Genomic DNA, 16,064 nt, shown 5'->3' with positions numbered 1-16,064 from the left:
TAACTCTGTGGTTTTGTTTATTCTTTTTACTTTTAGAAATGAGTGGAACTAATTGTAGAGCTCAGAAGGACCTTAGAGAGCGTGTCTGGCCCACGTGTTCTTAATCTGCAGGATTTATGGCTAGGTTTTAGAGACTTTAAATCCGTGAAGTGACATGCAAAACTGTGTATGTGGATTTTGGGAGGAAAGCATTGGTAAAATTTAAGTAAATTTTCAAAAAGATTAAGCCCAAAACCAAACCCACTGCTGTCGAGTCAATTCCGACTCATAGCAACCCTACAGAACAGGGTAGAACTGCCCCATAAAGTTTCCAAGGAGCACCTGGTGGATTTGAACTGCAGACATTTTGTTTAGCAGCCATAGCACTTAACCACTACGCCACCAGGGTTTCCAAAGGGATTAGTGGCTCATAAAGGCAGAATGCACTAATCCAACATTAACTTGCAAATAATGAAATGTCGAGAATGGTTGGGCTTGAAGATTCTCTTTAACAGAGAAGGAAGGAGCAGCATTCCATTTTATTCATTGCCATGGCAGTAGTTTCATAACTTGCTCAGGTCACAGTTTCTCATTGTCTGGAGAAAAATACACCATGCAAGATTATACACCTGTCCAACTGGATTGGAGTGGAGCATACTTCCTGTAAAACCTTTGTTCTGTTCTCTCTCCAAACACAGGATGTAAAAAGCCATTTAATCTTATCCTTGTGAAAACTACAGTTGCCAAGAAACAACCAATTGTTCAGAGTTCATTAATCAACACATTTTGCACAGCAGCATTGTTTTGTTTTTTTTGCTTTTAAGTTATTGACTGAAAAGCTTTTTGCACTTACCCATGCATTGATATACTCATTCCAACATTTATTCAGTGCCAGGCTTTGTTTGGCTTGCTGAAGAAAATAAAAACACAGCCAGTTTTTCTTTTTAGGGGGTGGTGGTAAGTCTCTGGGTGGTGCAAATGGTTAAGTGCTGGGCTACTAACTGAAAGGTTTGAACTCACTTAAAGGCATCTCAGAAGAAAGGCCTGGCAATCTACTTTGAAAGGTCACAGCCATAAAACCCTGTGGACCGCAGTTTTACTCTGACACATATGAGGCTGCCATGACTTGGAATTGACTCGATGGCAACTTGTTTACTTTTGGTGGTAAGGTGGGTATCCTGGGCTAACAGCAGAAAACAGTAGAGGGAAAACTGGCTCTGTTAGCAGCGCTGTGAAAATCGACTATTCCTGTTCAGTTATACTTCTTGATGTGGCAGGTAGCATATCTGCTAGGCTGTAGGGGTTCAGGAGTTGCATAAGGTTGTACTCCCCAGAGGGCTTTGGTCCCATTTGTACTTAGAGCCAAGGAGATGCAGAGATAGTGGTCTCCTTCCCCTGGATGCCGTCTGTCCTGATACAAACTTGCTTCACTTGCTTCATCGGAATAATCCAGGTGAGAGGAGAAGTTTGTATTTGGGGCTTTCAGAGAGGGAAATATTTATGTCAGTGTCATCTACAGAGCCCCTGAATGTTCATCTTTATCTGCGGAACCTTGGGGATGGTCTTATGCACCCCAGCTCTTGCCAGCTATCTGTCTGTGTGGTTTCAACATGATACTTGGGCCTTTCCCTTCCTTAGCCTCCTATCACCTCATTATCAGTGATCAACTTCCACATACCCTTCCAACTACAGCCTCATCTCCCACTCATTCATAGTCAAAATTCTGGTTTTCTTTGTACAAAATAAAGTCAGTCCTAAAATGAGGAGAAGAAAAAAAAAACTACGTTTTTACAAAAAGATTGCTTAAGTCTTAAGTCCCTTAATTGATGTTTTATTTGATGTCTAAACCGCTACAGTAGTTAGGAATCATGTTAAGCAAAACATCTGTTCCTTAAATAAAAGAAGTCTGAGGCGGCAATCTAGTGCTGATAATAGGGACTCCACAATTATCAAGTACTCGGATGCCTTCTCTCTTTCAGATCCAGTAATCTCATGCATGACTTCCTCCTGATGTCACCTCATAGTCCAAGATAAAAAAAATAACTGCAGTTATTTTAGCTCCAGCCATCACATCTGTATTCTCAGCACTAGGACTGGAGAAAGGGTGGAGGACAAAAAAGGCTTCTTTAGCTGAGCAAACTCCCTTTATGCAGTCTTCCTGAAGCCCCTTAGAACAGTTCTGTTTACATCTTATTAGTCAGACTTTGGCCACTTGGCTACCTCTAGCTGCAGGGCGGGGGGAGCTGGGAAATGTAGTCCTTTAGCTGGGCCTGTTACATCAAAGTAGCCTTGGAGATGCAGTGGTTAAAAGCTTGCAGCGTTTGAAAACCAACAGCTGCTCCCCCCCCCGCCCCCACCAAACCTCCCCTCAAGAGAAACGTGTGGCAGTCCGCTTCTGTAAAGATTATAGCTTTGGAAACCCAATGAGGCAGTTCTACTCTGTCCTACAGGATTGCTATGAGTAGGAATCAACACTATAGCAATGGGTTTGGGGTTTATTACTGACACCAAATAAAGTTGAGGTTTTGTTATCAAGGAAGAAAAGGAGCCTGAATGCGGGGTGGCACCTAGCAATGTCTGCCACAGCTGCTAATCAATAAAAATTCCCTTGAAGACATGAGAAGTCATGTTAGACTATACCACCAGTACCAGCTACATTGAGTCAGTTCTGACTCACAGTAACCGTATGTGTGTCATAGTAGAACTCTGCTCCATAGGGTTTTCAGGGGCTGATTTTTGGAAAGTAGACCGCCGTGCCTTTCTTCTGAGGCACTTCTACCCAAAAACCCTCTGGGTGGACTTGAACCTTTCAGTTAGCAGCCCAGCGTGATAACTGTTTGCACCACCCAGGGACTCCTGCACATAGTTAAAAAAAAAAAAAAAAAACACTATTGTTGAGTCAATTCGGACTCATGGCAACCCCACGTGTGCACAGTAGAGCTGCTCCATAGGGTTTTCTTGGCTGTAATCTTTACAGAAGCAGACTGCCAGGCCTTCCACAGTGCCACTGGGTGAGTTTGAACTGCCAATCTTTAGGTTAGCAGCCTATCATAAACCGCTTGTGACACTCAGGGACTTGCGCATAGTACATGTAGCTACCTGTCGCCGTTGGGTCAATTCTGGCTCATAGCAACCCTGCAGAACAGAGGAGAACTGCCCCAAAGGGTTTCCAGGGAGCAGCTGGTGGATTCGAACTTCCGACCTTTTGGTTAGCAGCCGAATGCTTACCACTACACCACCAGGGTTCCTTGCACATAGTAGGGGGTCAGTAAATAATTGGCGAATGATTGAATAATCTGAATTTTGAATTCAGATTATTGGTAAATATAGAATACATCAAGAACTTGACTATTTAGTCGAATGGTTATTTTAAAACAAGCTGCAGGGAAATAACCAAACTCTTCAAGTGTCTATATTTAGACTTAAAATTTGTCCTCTTACGTCTTGACATTTTGTGACCTTGCTACCTAAAGTGTGTGGGAGCTGGCTAGAAATGCCAGATCTCAGGCTTCACTCCAAATCCGTCTAGTCAGAATCTGCATTGAAAGACATCCCAGGTGATTTGTCTGAGTGTTGAAGTTTGAGATTGTTGTTAGGTGGATCTTGTTAAATGTAGATTCTGATTTCAGTCTGATCTCCAGGTGATTCTTATGTATAGTAAATTTTGAGACCCACTGCTCTACTAGTGGAAACCCTGGTGGTGTAGTGGTTAGGTGCTAAATGGCTGCTAATCAAGAGGTCAGCAGTTCGAATCCGCCAGGCACTCCTTGGAAACTCTATGGGGCAGTTCTACTCTGTCCTATAGGGTCGCTTTGAGTCGGAATCGACTCGACGGCAGCGGGTTTGGTTTGGTTTGGCTGTACTAGTGGTTCTCATAATTGGTCCCTATTTCCTAACCAGCAGCCTCAGCATCGCCAGGTACCTTGTTAGAAATGCCGATTCTCAGCAGGGGTGCGAACCTGAACTAAGCAGTTCAAAGCCTTGGTTCTGACTCATGGTGATCCTATGTACGACACGAGGCAGTTGTACTCTGTCGTATAGGGTTGCTATGAGTCAGAATCAACTCGATGACAATGGGAAGCTTGAGAAATCTTGCTCTCTATATGGTGCTTTTTAAAAAATACTGAACCACAAAACAATTCTTTAAAAATGTTCCCGGTGCTGTCATTAACTTAGAGAATGTGATAACCACTTCTTCCCACACCTGTTGATTTTTTCCAGCTGGTTGTGATAATGGTTTCAACCTGAAGGGGATAAAAAAGCCCCCTAGAACATCAGAAAGTACCCTTGTATGGTGTTGGTTCCAATAGCTATTCTTAGGTAAGTGGAGGGGGGACGGGACATCAAATCATGACATTTATCTTCAGTTTCAGTAATTAAAAAGCGACTTCCTTTTCTAGAATAGGCAAATTCATAGAGACAGGAAGTAGATGAGGGTTACTGCGGGTGGGAGGGAGGAGAATGGGGAGTTACTCCCTAAGGGGGTACAGAGTTTCTGTTTGGGATGATGACAAGCTTTTGAAAATGGACAATGGTGATGGTAGCACAACAAGGTGAATGTAATTCATGTCACTGAATCGTACCCTCAAAAATGGTTTTAAAATGGCAAATTTTTGTTACGTACTATATATTTCACCACAATAAGAAAAATTTTAAGTGACTTTCTTACCTATTATGGCAGGGGTGTGATGAAACCACCCAACCTCCTTCTGTCCCCTGCCTGGGTTCTGGCTGGCTTCCTGGGCCTGACAGGTGGGGAGGGGCTGGCCGCTTGAAGTGAAAGGAAGAGTTTGCAGAAGTTCCCCCAGGTGACCCTGATGCACCCCTGCCCCCACCCACAGCTTACCCATTGCCTGAAAGTCAAGCAATTCATTACCTAGCAGGAATTGCTGATACGTTTAATCACCTTTTACCTCTGAGGTGGTCGTGGGAGAACTTCACCAGGATTGAGAGTTCGTAGCAGAGCAGCTGGAATTCTTCTCACAGGAGCAAAAATTGTGGATTCCTCGTCTCATTGTGTAAAGTTCTGGATAAATGGCTGGACAGAAGAGTTTTCCAAATTTTGACACAGCTCAACAAAATCATTACTACTGGGACTGGCAAAGGTAAGGGTTTTTTCCAGCTCTGAATGAAAGTGAATGCCCCCAGTGTTCTGTTTCTTACATTATTTTTGATGACTTACAAAATATCACTTTAAAAATAGGTGTTATTAAACAGTTAAGGCCGAAATCGTCCTTACTTGAAACTTCCTGGAAAGAAGTCCCCGGATTTGTGAGTCATCCTGCCTAGTTTGATGGCTTCTCATCATTCTCATCTCCCCTCTGACGTTAGGGTGAAGCGAGGGGTCCAGCCACTCCAAAGTTACCACTGTTGCCACTGGTGTGAGCGAGGACAGGGCAATTACCCTCTCTCTGGCTGCGCCGTGGGTGGAAATGGACACATTCTTTCTGCGAGGGAGACCCCAGAACACCCAGCTGGAACGTCGGTTATTACGTCTCAGGTATCTCTTGCTGAAATGAATCCTATGCTGTTTGTGTGCCCAATATGTAAATATTCTCATTTCTTCACTCATCCAAGTCCCCTCAAATTCCCACAGCCATGTTCCCCCTGCCCCCCATGTTAATACCAGGAGCCCTGGCAGTACAGTGGTTAAGTGCTTGGCTACTAACTGAAAGGTCAGAGGTTGGAACCAGCTGCTCTGTGGGAGAAAGATATGACAGTCTGCTTCCATAAAGATTACAGCCTTGGAAACCTTATGGAGCAGTCCTGCTCTGTCTTGTAGGATTGCTGAGTTGGAATTGACCCTGTGGCAATGGGTTTTGTTTTGGTTTGATGTTAATATCAGTAGTCCCAGGGTAGTGCAGACGGCTAACACTCAGTTGTTAAGTGAAAGCTTGGAGGTTTGAGTCCATCCAGAAGCACCTTGGAAGAAAGGCCTGATGATCTACTTCCAAAAAACAGAGCCATTGAAAACCCAGTGGAGCACAGTTCTACCCTGACACACACAGGGCCGCCATGAGTCAGAGTCAACTTGATGGCAAGTGGTACTGTTAACACTAGAGTAAATAAAGCAGATGACTTAAGAAATTGTAACTTGCAAGCAATTATAAACTCTCACTTCCACAAACAAAATAATTGTCATCTTTCAGCAGATTTTACTCTTAAACATTGAAAGTAGGACAGGAAGTAGTTTTTTGTTTTGTTTGGTTATAACAGCAAACATTAACACACTTTAAGGAGTTTTGAAATATTTTGATGACTAAAGTAATGTATTTTAAAAACTATATTCGAAGAGACCATGGAGAAAGGGAAAGCCTTCCCACACCCCAAAATACCTCCGAACCTACAGGAAAGCCCTGTTAAAGTGAATCTTCACCCTCTAGATTTTCCCCCTGTACTCCAGCTAATCCAATATGGCTGGGCTTTGTCTCTGGGGAGGTGAGATGTTTTGGATAAGAATGGACAGACTATACAGTACTTACTGGTTAGCTTTCCTCTTCTTTGTATGTTGTATTGAGAGCTTTCTTTAAAAAAGTGTGCGTTTAGGTATGTTGTGATTTAGCTCCTCTCTTATCAACTGGGAGCCCTGGTGTCACAGTGGTTAAGAGTTCGGCTGCTAACCAAAAGGTTGGCATTTCGAATCCACCAGCCAGTCCTTGGAAACCCTATGGGGCAGTTCTGCTCTGTCCTGTCAGCTCGCTATGAGTTGGAATGCAGTCGACGGCAGTGGGTTTGGTTTTGGTTTTCTTATCGACTGGCATCTGTTGTAGCGCTTTCACAAACTTCCATTTACCTATCTTCAAGCAATTGAAATTTTTTTTTTTTTGCTAATACATGTTTGAAAGCAAAAGCGCTAGGTTAAAGGAAATAACATTTGCAATTTTTAACAGCTATTGCCAATTTGGAAACTCTGGTGGCATAGTGGTTAGGTGCTACGGCTGCTAACCAAAGGGTCAGGAGTTCGAATCCTCCAGGCGCTCCTTAGAAACTCTATGGGGCAGTTCTATTCTGTCCTATAGGGTCGCTATGAGTCAGAATCGATGGCACTGGGTTTTTTTTGGGGGGGGGGGAGTTTATTGCCAATTTACTCGCCAGAAAGTCTTCATAAGTTTACACTTTTCATCACTGTTGTGGGTGTGTTTGCTTCTTGGTGTTTTTGATGTACAATTAGCCAGTCCCCAAAGTGAGAAAGGCATTTGTCTATTACTGAGGGCAAATATCTTTTTAAACGTTTACTGGCTGTCTGTGTTCTGTGACCTTTTCATCTATTGGATTGTGCCCCTTTCTCTTTCTTGAATGTAAGAGATTTATGTTGTTGTTCGTTGCTGTTGGGTCAATTCTGACTTACGGCGACCCCGTGTGTAGAACTGCTCCACAGGGTTTTTAAGATGGTGACCTTTGGGAAGCAGATCGCCAGGCTGTCTTCCAAGGTTCCTCTGGGTGGGTTTGAACTGCCAACCTATTAGTTAATAGCCTAGAACTACTAAGGGACTTCTAAGATATTAGGGAAATTAGCACTTTGCTGTCAAAGTGTTGTAAATATTTTCCCTAGTTTGTTTCCTGCATATCCGCAGTGATACCCTCTTCGTGATGGTCTTTACCTTAACACTTAAATTGAATTTAGAATCTAGACCCTTGGTTTTTAAAACTTGCATTTGCTGGATATTTTTATCCCAACTTTTCATTTTCAATTTTTCATGTCTGTTTTAGGTGTGCTCCTTATGTAAAATATCTAGTTGGCTATCTTTCCTTTTTCTTTTTTTTACCTAAATTTGGGTTTTACTGATTTAACAGATAAACTTGCTATCAAGTCACTTTTGCATCATGTTTTTTTTTTTTTTTTTTTTGTTATATTGTCTGAGGCTTTATTTTTTTCTGTCATACTTCCCTTTTTGCTCTTATTTAGGAGGTGGTCTGTCTTCTAGTGGTTACCTTTATATCTTTAAATAGGGAAGTAAAGTTTGAGTATATTATCAGCTTCAGAAATGAAAGTTATCTCCTCATGTCTCTCCGTTTAGGAGAAAGTTAAGAAATAGTACCTTTCTACTTTCCCTGCCACCCTTCTCTCCTTTCTTCTCCCCATTGTTGCTGGCACATTCTGGATCTGTCTCCCACTCTCTGGTCAAATTATTACCACAGTCTGCACTTTGTCACTTGTGAAATAGAATTATAAATGTTCTCTGTTGAGTGACTGTGGTTACCACATTTGTGCCGCCCTGGTATGTGTTCCCAGTTAGGAGACTGGTTAGCAGAACTAAACATGGCGAGGCTCTGTGGTGGCCCCTCTTTTAGTCACACTTCCTCATTTTAGTCTTCCCTATTTTTTTTTTAAAGTGTGTCCTTTATGGGATGCCGTAGCCCTATTCTCACCTCCCCTTTTCCTCCACAGCGGTATGCACCTGTCCTTGGCCCTTATCTCCCCCAAGGTAATGGATTAGCGCCCCCCCCCGCCCCCGAGTGCCCTGTCCTTGTAACTTGCTTATGATTAGAGAAAATGGTTGCCTTCAGAATGATTCTCCGGTTTTGGAGGTCCATCAGCTCAACTTTTTCAAACTACCACTAACGGGAAAACCAGCAGCATACACTGCCCAGGTGGGCCTCAGAAAGCACTGGTGTCTCGTTTGGCTCTGTTCCATCTCAGTCTGGGGGAGAAGAGATCTGCTGTAGTTCTTCAGGGAGTTCCAGACATGGGGTGGGCTGAGTGGCTATCCTGTCTGCTGCTGGAGTTTTAATTCCCTTGTGTCACTTCCGGAGAAAATGCTCTATTTCCAGATGGCTTCTGTTCTCACTCTGGTAACTTAGGGTCCACATTTACCACAGCATACACTGAAAAGGAGGAAACGTGGACATCGTATCATAGGAAAAGCTTCATTTAAGCACAGATTCTGGTTGTCCTAGCCATTTCTAAATAGAAAAAATACAGATGGTGTGATTAAATTTATGGTAAATATATAGCATGTTTTCCAAGCCAGGATGTATTTCAGACGGGGGAGGGGGAGTGGGCATAATTCCGCAGAGATTGGAAAGGAGAAAGAGTGGATCTTTGGCTCTCAATAGAATCTTGTTCTTTTTAGCAAAAGAGGCTTAATTAAACTTACTGGTGCCAGGAGCTAAGCGTCCTTCCTGGATGGTGTGGTTCCATGGGACACCCTTATGCCCTTAACAAAAATAGGTTCTCAATAGATATGGATAGACAAGAGTCAAGAAATTTTTTTTTCCCCCCAGGAGAGCCAATAGGGCCTAGGTTAACCAACTTAGATTTATTCCTGGAGTGTTTCTGGAATTTACTTCTCTGACTATATAAGAACATATTGGGTTTGCTTTTCTGTAGCCTCTGCATTTCCTTAAGCATCTATTGTACTGGTCCTTGGGTGAGACATGGGGCTGGGGTATGATTAGAAGACCATGAGGAGAATGCGCTCCTATAGAATTGGCAGATCGTCTCCTGGAAGGAAAGGCATCGCTCCAGGCAGAGGGTGGGGCACCTGGTAGAGAGGCTATGGGTCTGGATTCCAGGGTCCCTGGTGTCTGGGTCCTAGCCTGGCTCCCTAGGATGCCAGTTAGTTTCTAGAAGCTTCTGGGAGGCCAGAGGCCTTTGTTGGGCTTGCTTCTCCTTTGTGACTTCTTCTATTGACTCTGTTCACCCATTTCATAGTTGTCATATCCATTTAAAGATTTTTCTAATCAAAATTCATAACACATTTGAGTGAAAGGGAGCTTAGTGTTTTAGATATTATTTTTGAGAACTAGATTTTTCTAAAACATGTGGTGATCTTAAGCTTTTTACTAGTAAAATTGTTTTTTCTTACAGAACTGATTTTGTTTCAGGGAACCACAGCTCTGGCTGAAAACCAAGATGAAGACCCACTAGAAGGTAATGTAAGCCCTGTGCTACAGAGGTTGAAAACAGAACATAACCTTATTTCTAAGCTGTTCATTCACTCAACTTGCTAGAGACTGAGAGATCCAACTGGAAAATTCCAGTGTAGATTGCCTAAGCCAGTCTCTTCAGCAATTTGTCCTATTTTTGGAAACAGCTTCTATGGGAACAGCTTCAGCTAAACTGCTACTCTGGGTCTTTCTGAAGGACTGAGAAATGGGGACATTCCCTAACAATAGAAAGACAGTAAGTTGTTTTTAAGGTCCGTTTTCTCTATAACTTTAGACTTAAGGATTAATGGTGCTTTTTTTTTTTTTTTTTAAGGGTGATTTTGTTTTTTAAGGGGGAAAGGAAGATTGTAGAGGTCTTGGCTTCCAGCTTCCTACAGGGTCATTGGCTCCCGGGGGCTCTCACAGGCCCACCCACAGTGTTAGGCCCACACGTCTGCCTGTGGTCCTTTATGTATTTTGAAAAGAACGATGTTTGTCTGCATCTTTCTGAATGTGCCTTATTTAAGGAAGAGAAGAAAAAGTTTTGCTTTCCTTTATTTTTTTAATGTTTAAGTTATGAGAAAGAGAAATAGAGGAGGAACACAGAGAACACCTATGCCTGTTTGTTATCACACTGTCTGTCTACCTCCTGCCCCAGACAGATCCCCCAACTGTCTTTGTGATTTTACTGAAGAAGGGAGCAGTATTAGTCTTTGTAGCCACAGTGATGAATACAGAGTCTGGCATATTAGTAAGTATTCATTATGAAATGAAATGAAATTGATGTTTGAAAGACATCTTCTAAGGGTGGGGCCTAGATGGCAGGGTAGTCAAATGCTTCTTGTGGTCCCTTATACAACAAGGCCTGAAAAAACAAGTGAATCAATTATATTTGACAATCTAGGAGCCCTGAACATCAAAAACAAAGTTGAGGAATCAGACTGAGCAGCAGAGGGAGGGAGAGACAGTTCAGAAGCAGCGAGAAGTTGCCAGACCTGGCCTGGCCAGAACTGGCACCCTGCAGGCTGAATCAGCTGGCATGAGTGCTAAGGCAAGCAGTGGCGCTTTTCCACATCAGGAGAGACCAAGCCCTGGAGAAGCAGTGAGAAATGGTGAAAGGGAAACACAAAAGTCTAGACTACCGTGAGGATAAAAAAAAAAAAAAAAAAAAAAACTCTTTTGGAAAGTACCTCTGTCTAATTTTCCTGGCCCCTCCCCACTCTGCTCTATGTTCCAGTCCTGCTTCAGCGATTGCTGTGCTCCCTGGGCCAGAAGTAGGACCTGTTGCATGCTCTGCACTATTCTCCCAACATTGGAGATGGAACAAATTAACAAACAGGAAAAAATTACCTGCCAGCTCCCCTCAGCCAGGAACTCAGGGCAGGCACAACCCCTTTGCCTAGGCACAGGCATAAGAGTTCCATGGACTTTGAATGCCCTTCACCTCTGCATGGACCTGTGTGTGCCCATTTTAACAGCATAGGCCCTCATTAGCACAGTACAACAGGGTATGTAGCTGATACCTATTTTCATCTGTATCTGCCATAAGGGGGAGTGCCAGATTTGTGACATTTGATACCACCCTCCCCATTAAGCAGGGTCTTCACCTACCCACATCAGGGGCCTGAGAACTGGTGGCTCCATCCACTCCACAGGGGTCCAAGAATAAGTGGTGACTCCCAGACCTTACAACCAGCAGCATTGGGTGCCCACAGTCCAGCTACAAAACTCACCTATGCATGTGCTGTAGGAAACAGGGACACGCCTTCCACCCAGACACTCAGAAGAAGCAGCCAGCCCCCTGCTTTGATCAGCACATGACCTCCTACTGCAACCAGATACCTGTGCCTACTCCAATCACCCCGCCCCATCTGCAGCAGTAGGTGAGAGCCTGTACCACACATTTGGTCACTGATGACTTGGACACTTGAGCTGAATCCACACAAGAAAAGTAAATGAACTCCTGGGCTCACATACCTAGTAACAGTTCTAACCACCTGGAGATGGGATGTGAGAACTTAAAAGACACCAATAATCAAACTGCCTTACACAACCAGCCTATTTGGGCATATCAAAACAATAAAACAAGAAGTTAGGACACAGCAAACAAATAAATATAATAACTTATTGATGGCTCAGAGACAACAGTCAATATGAAATCACATAAAGAGGCATACCATGATGGCTTTGGCAAGCCACCAAAACAAAGAATCAAGAAACCTTCCAGAGGAAGATAATTACCTAGAATTACCAGAGGTAGAACTCAAAAGACTAATATACAGAACTGTTCCAAGAGACCAGGAAGATCAGGCAAAACACAGAACAAGCCGAGGAACAGATAGACAACGCAATAGAAGAACTTAAGGTTATACAAGAGTATAATGACAAATTCATCAGGTTACAAGAATCTATAGACAGCAAACAGAAATCCAAAAGATTAACAATAAAATATCAGAATTAGACAGCTCAATAGAAAGTCATAGGAGCAGAGCAGAGGAAATGGAAGTCAGAATTAACGAGATTGAAGATAAAGCACTTGACACCAACTCATCTGAGGAAAAATTGGGTAAAAGAATTTTAAAAAATGAAGAAACCGTAAGAATTATGTGGGATTCTATCAAGAGAAATAACCTCCAAGTGATTGGATTATCAGAATAGAGGGAGGGAGTGTTGGATTACCAGAATGGGGGGAGGGGAGGAGTAACAATACAGAGAGAATAGTTGAAGATTTATTGGCAGAAAACTTCCCTGATACCATGAAAGATGAGAACGTATCTATCCAAGAAGCTCACCAAACCCCACACAAGGTAGATCCCAAAATAAAGTCACCAAGACATACTGTAATCAAACTTTCCAAAACCAAAGATAAAGAGATAATTTTAAAAGTGCCAGGGATAAATGAAAAGTCACCTGCAAAGGAGAATCAATAAGACTAAGCTCTGACTCCTCAGCAGAAACCATGCAGGCAAGGAGGCAATGGGGTGACATATATAAAGCCTGGAAGGAAAAAAAATTGCCAGCCAAGAATTATATATCCAGCAAAACTATCTCTCCAGTATGATGGCAAAATTAGTACATTTGCAGATAAACAGAAGTTTAGGGAATCTGTAAAAACCAAACCAAAATTACAAGAAATACTAAAGGGACTCCTCCAGTTAGAAAATCAGTAACATCAGATAACAACCCAAGACTAGAACACAGGACAGAACAACCAGATATCAACCCAGATAGGGAAGTCACAAAAATAAATCAAAGCTAAAACACTGAAAATAGGGAAACAGAGATGCCAATATGTAAAAGATGACAACATTAAAACAAAAAGAGGGACTAAAAAATGTAGTCATAGATCTTTCATGAAGAGGAAGTCAAGGCAATATGAAAAGAAATAAAAGATTGGTTTAAATTTAGGAAAGTAGGGGTAAATATTAAGGTAGCCACAAAGGAAACTAACAGTCCTACACATAAAAAGAAAAACATAAAGACTCAGGAAATACAAAATCAACAACAATGAAAGAGATGAAAAGAAAATATGTAAAGGAAAATGACTCAGCACAGAAAATTAAGTGGAAGAAAGAAACTGTCAACAACACACAAAAAAAATACATCAAAATGACAGCACTAAATTCATTCCTATCAATAATTATACTGAATGTAAATAGACTAAGTGCATCGAGAGAGTGGCAGAAGGGATTAAAAAAACGTGATCCATATATATGCTGCCTACAAGAGATACGCCTTAGACTTAAAGACACAAACAAACTAAAACTCAAAGGATAGAAAAAAGTATATCAAGCGAACAACAATCAAAAAAGAGCAAGAGTGGCAATATTAATCTCTGACAAAATAGACTTTAAAGCAAAATCCACCACGAAGGAGAAGGAAGGACACTATATAATGATTAAAGGGTCAGTACATCCAGAGGACATAAGCATAATATTTTTGCACCCAACAACAGAGCTCCAAAATACATAAAACAAACTGTAACAGCATTGAAGAGAAATAGACAGCGCCACAATATTAGGAGACTTCGACACAGCACTTTTTCAGTGAAGGACAGAACATCCAGAAAGAAGCTCAATAAAGGCAAAGATCTAAATGCCATAGTCAACCAACTTGATCTCATAGACGTATACAGAACACTCCACCCAACAGCAGACAAGTATACTTTCTTTTCCAAAGGACATGGAACGTTCTCCAGAATAGACCACATACTGGCCACAAAGCAAACCTTTCAACAGAATCCAAAACATCAAAATATTACAAAGCATCTTTTCTGACCATAAAGCCATAAAAGTAGAAATCAATAACAGCAAAAGTAGGGAAAAGAAATCAAATACACGGAAACTGGACAACACCTTGCTCAAAAACTTCTGGGTTAGAAGAAATTAAGGACAGAATAAAGAAATTCACAGGATCAAATGAGAATGAAAACACATCCTACCAGAACCTTTGGGACACAGCAAAAGCAGTGCTCAAGGTCAATTTATAGCAATAAATGCACACCTTCAAAAAAAGGAAAGGGCCAAAATAAAAGACATCTTCTTTAAACGCTGCTTGGCAGTTCTAGTGTTAGTACTTTGATATAAATATGAATAAAGGGGGTTTATTCCAGCTCTCAAAACCCCTGGGCAGCAACAACAGTTAACAAGCTCAGCTGCTAACTGAAAGGTTGGAGGTTTGAGTCTATCCAGAGGCCCCTTGGAAGAAAGACCTGGTTATCTACTTTTGAAAAATCAACCATTGCAAATCCAATAGAGCTCAGTTCTACTCTGACATGTATGGAGTTGCCATGAATCACTTCTGACTTGATGGCAGCTGCTGTTCTAGTTCTCAGGGGGATTTCATTCTGGTTCAAGTATGAGTGCAGCCTTCCTGCCTCCATCCATTATACAGACAGTGTATAAAAATAACGGAGGAAAACATACAATCGGAATGTACTTTTGGACAGACTGCCAGGGTTCAAATCCCACTTACGAGCTCTGTGTTTCCAGACAAATTGCTTCATCTCTCAGTGTATCGGTTTTCCTGTCTGTAAAATGGAGATGACAGTAGAACCTACGTCATAGGAAGTGTGAGGATGACACACCTAAAGTTCTCTTAATGTTTTAATTGTGTCTGACACGTAACAGCTATTCCTGTTTTAGCTAATTACACATCCAGAGCAGCAGTGTCCAGTAAAAATGTGATGGAGCCCCAAATCCATCGAGATGGGTTTTTTTAGTAGCCAAATTACATAAAGAAACAGGTGAAGTTAATTTTAATGATATACTTTATTTAACCTAATATATCCAAAATGTCATTTCAGCAAGTAATCAATATTAAAAAACTATCAAGGAGATTTTTGCATTCTTTTTTATATACCAAGTCTTTGAAATCCAAGTGTGTATTTTCCACTTACAGCCCATCTCAGTGTGGACCAGCAGCAGCATTTCAAATGCTCAATAGCCGTGTGTAGCTGGTGGCTACTGTATTTGACAGCATAGGTCTAGAAGGCCCACAGGTTTAGGGATAATGCCCTTAGTTTGTGTTTTATAGGCATTTATTTCAGTTCAAGGAGCCCTGGTGGTACAGTGGTTAAAGCACTCTGCTGCTAACCAAAAGGTTGGCAGTCCCAACCTACTAGCTGCTCAATGGGACAAAGACATGGCAGTCTGCTTATGTAAAGATTTACAGCCTTGGAAATGCTATGGAGCAGTCTTACTCTGTCCTATAGAGTCACTGTGATTTGGAACTGACTCGATGATAATGGGTTTGGTTTGGTTTTTTGGTTTATTACAGTGCATGGCTAACATCCCGGGAAGGACCTTGATCATACAATCGGATCTACATAGCTGACCAGAATGTACTGTTTTCCAGGCCACAAGTTAGAGGATAGAGGGTACTCATGAGCATGTGGCCGACGCTGCTTCCCCACCTTGAACCATCTGAATCAGGGGCTCTTAAACAAATGCCTGTAACAGTAAAGGACGCTGGGGCATGACTTTAGGAAAGAAAACTTCAGAAAGCTCAGGAAAAAAAATAACCAACGATCCGTTGCTGTCGAGTCAGTTATGACTCAGCAACCCCGTAGGACAGAGTGGAACTGCCCCACAGGGGTTCACAAGGAGCGGCTGGTAGATTCGAACTGCTGACCTTTTGCTTAGCAGCTAAGCTTTTTAACCACTAGGCCACCAGGGCTCCAGGAAAAAAACAGCAGCGTTCAATTTTATGACCAG

The 16,064-nt window shown here is 42.1% G+C and overlaps 1 protein-coding gene across 17 annotated transcripts in view; it reads left to right on the top strand.

Annotated features, from left to right (window-relative positions):
- C1H6orf52 (chromosome 1 C6orf52 homolog) overlaps positions 1 to 16,064 on the top strand; it is a 55,739-nt gene that overhangs the window by 2,564 nt on the left and 37,111 nt on the right. For 8 of the 17 annotated variants that reach the window (XR_007517234.1, XM_049883701.1, XM_049883665.1 and 5 more), the window contains 5 exons: positions 1,006 to 4,299; positions 4,900 to 5,084; positions 5,311 to 5,479; positions 9,808 to 9,853; positions 10,508 to 10,600. Coding sequence is in view for 16 of the 17 variants with exons in the window: in XM_049883701.1 (XP_049739658.1) it covers positions 5,014 to 5,084; positions 5,311 to 5,479; positions 9,808 to 9,853; positions 10,508 to 10,600 (379 nt within the window). In the remaining variant the exon portion in view is untranslated. The remainder of the gene's footprint in view (positions 1 to 1,005; positions 4,300 to 4,899; positions 5,085 to 5,310; positions 5,480 to 9,807; positions 9,854 to 10,507; positions 10,601 to 16,064) is intronic. The other 9 variants (XM_049883727.1, XM_049883745.1, XM_049883735.1 and 6 more) reach the window with 6 other exon arrangements.

This window comes from Elephas maximus, chromosome 1 (genome assembly GCF_024166365.1).
Source record: "Elephas maximus indicus isolate mEleMax1 chromosome 1, mEleMax1 primary haplotype, whole genome shotgun sequence".
Lineage (NCBI taxonomy): Eukaryota > Metazoa > Chordata > Mammalia > Proboscidea > Elephantidae > Elephas > Elephas maximus.
This window is presented reverse-complemented; position numbering and strand designations above follow the sequence as displayed.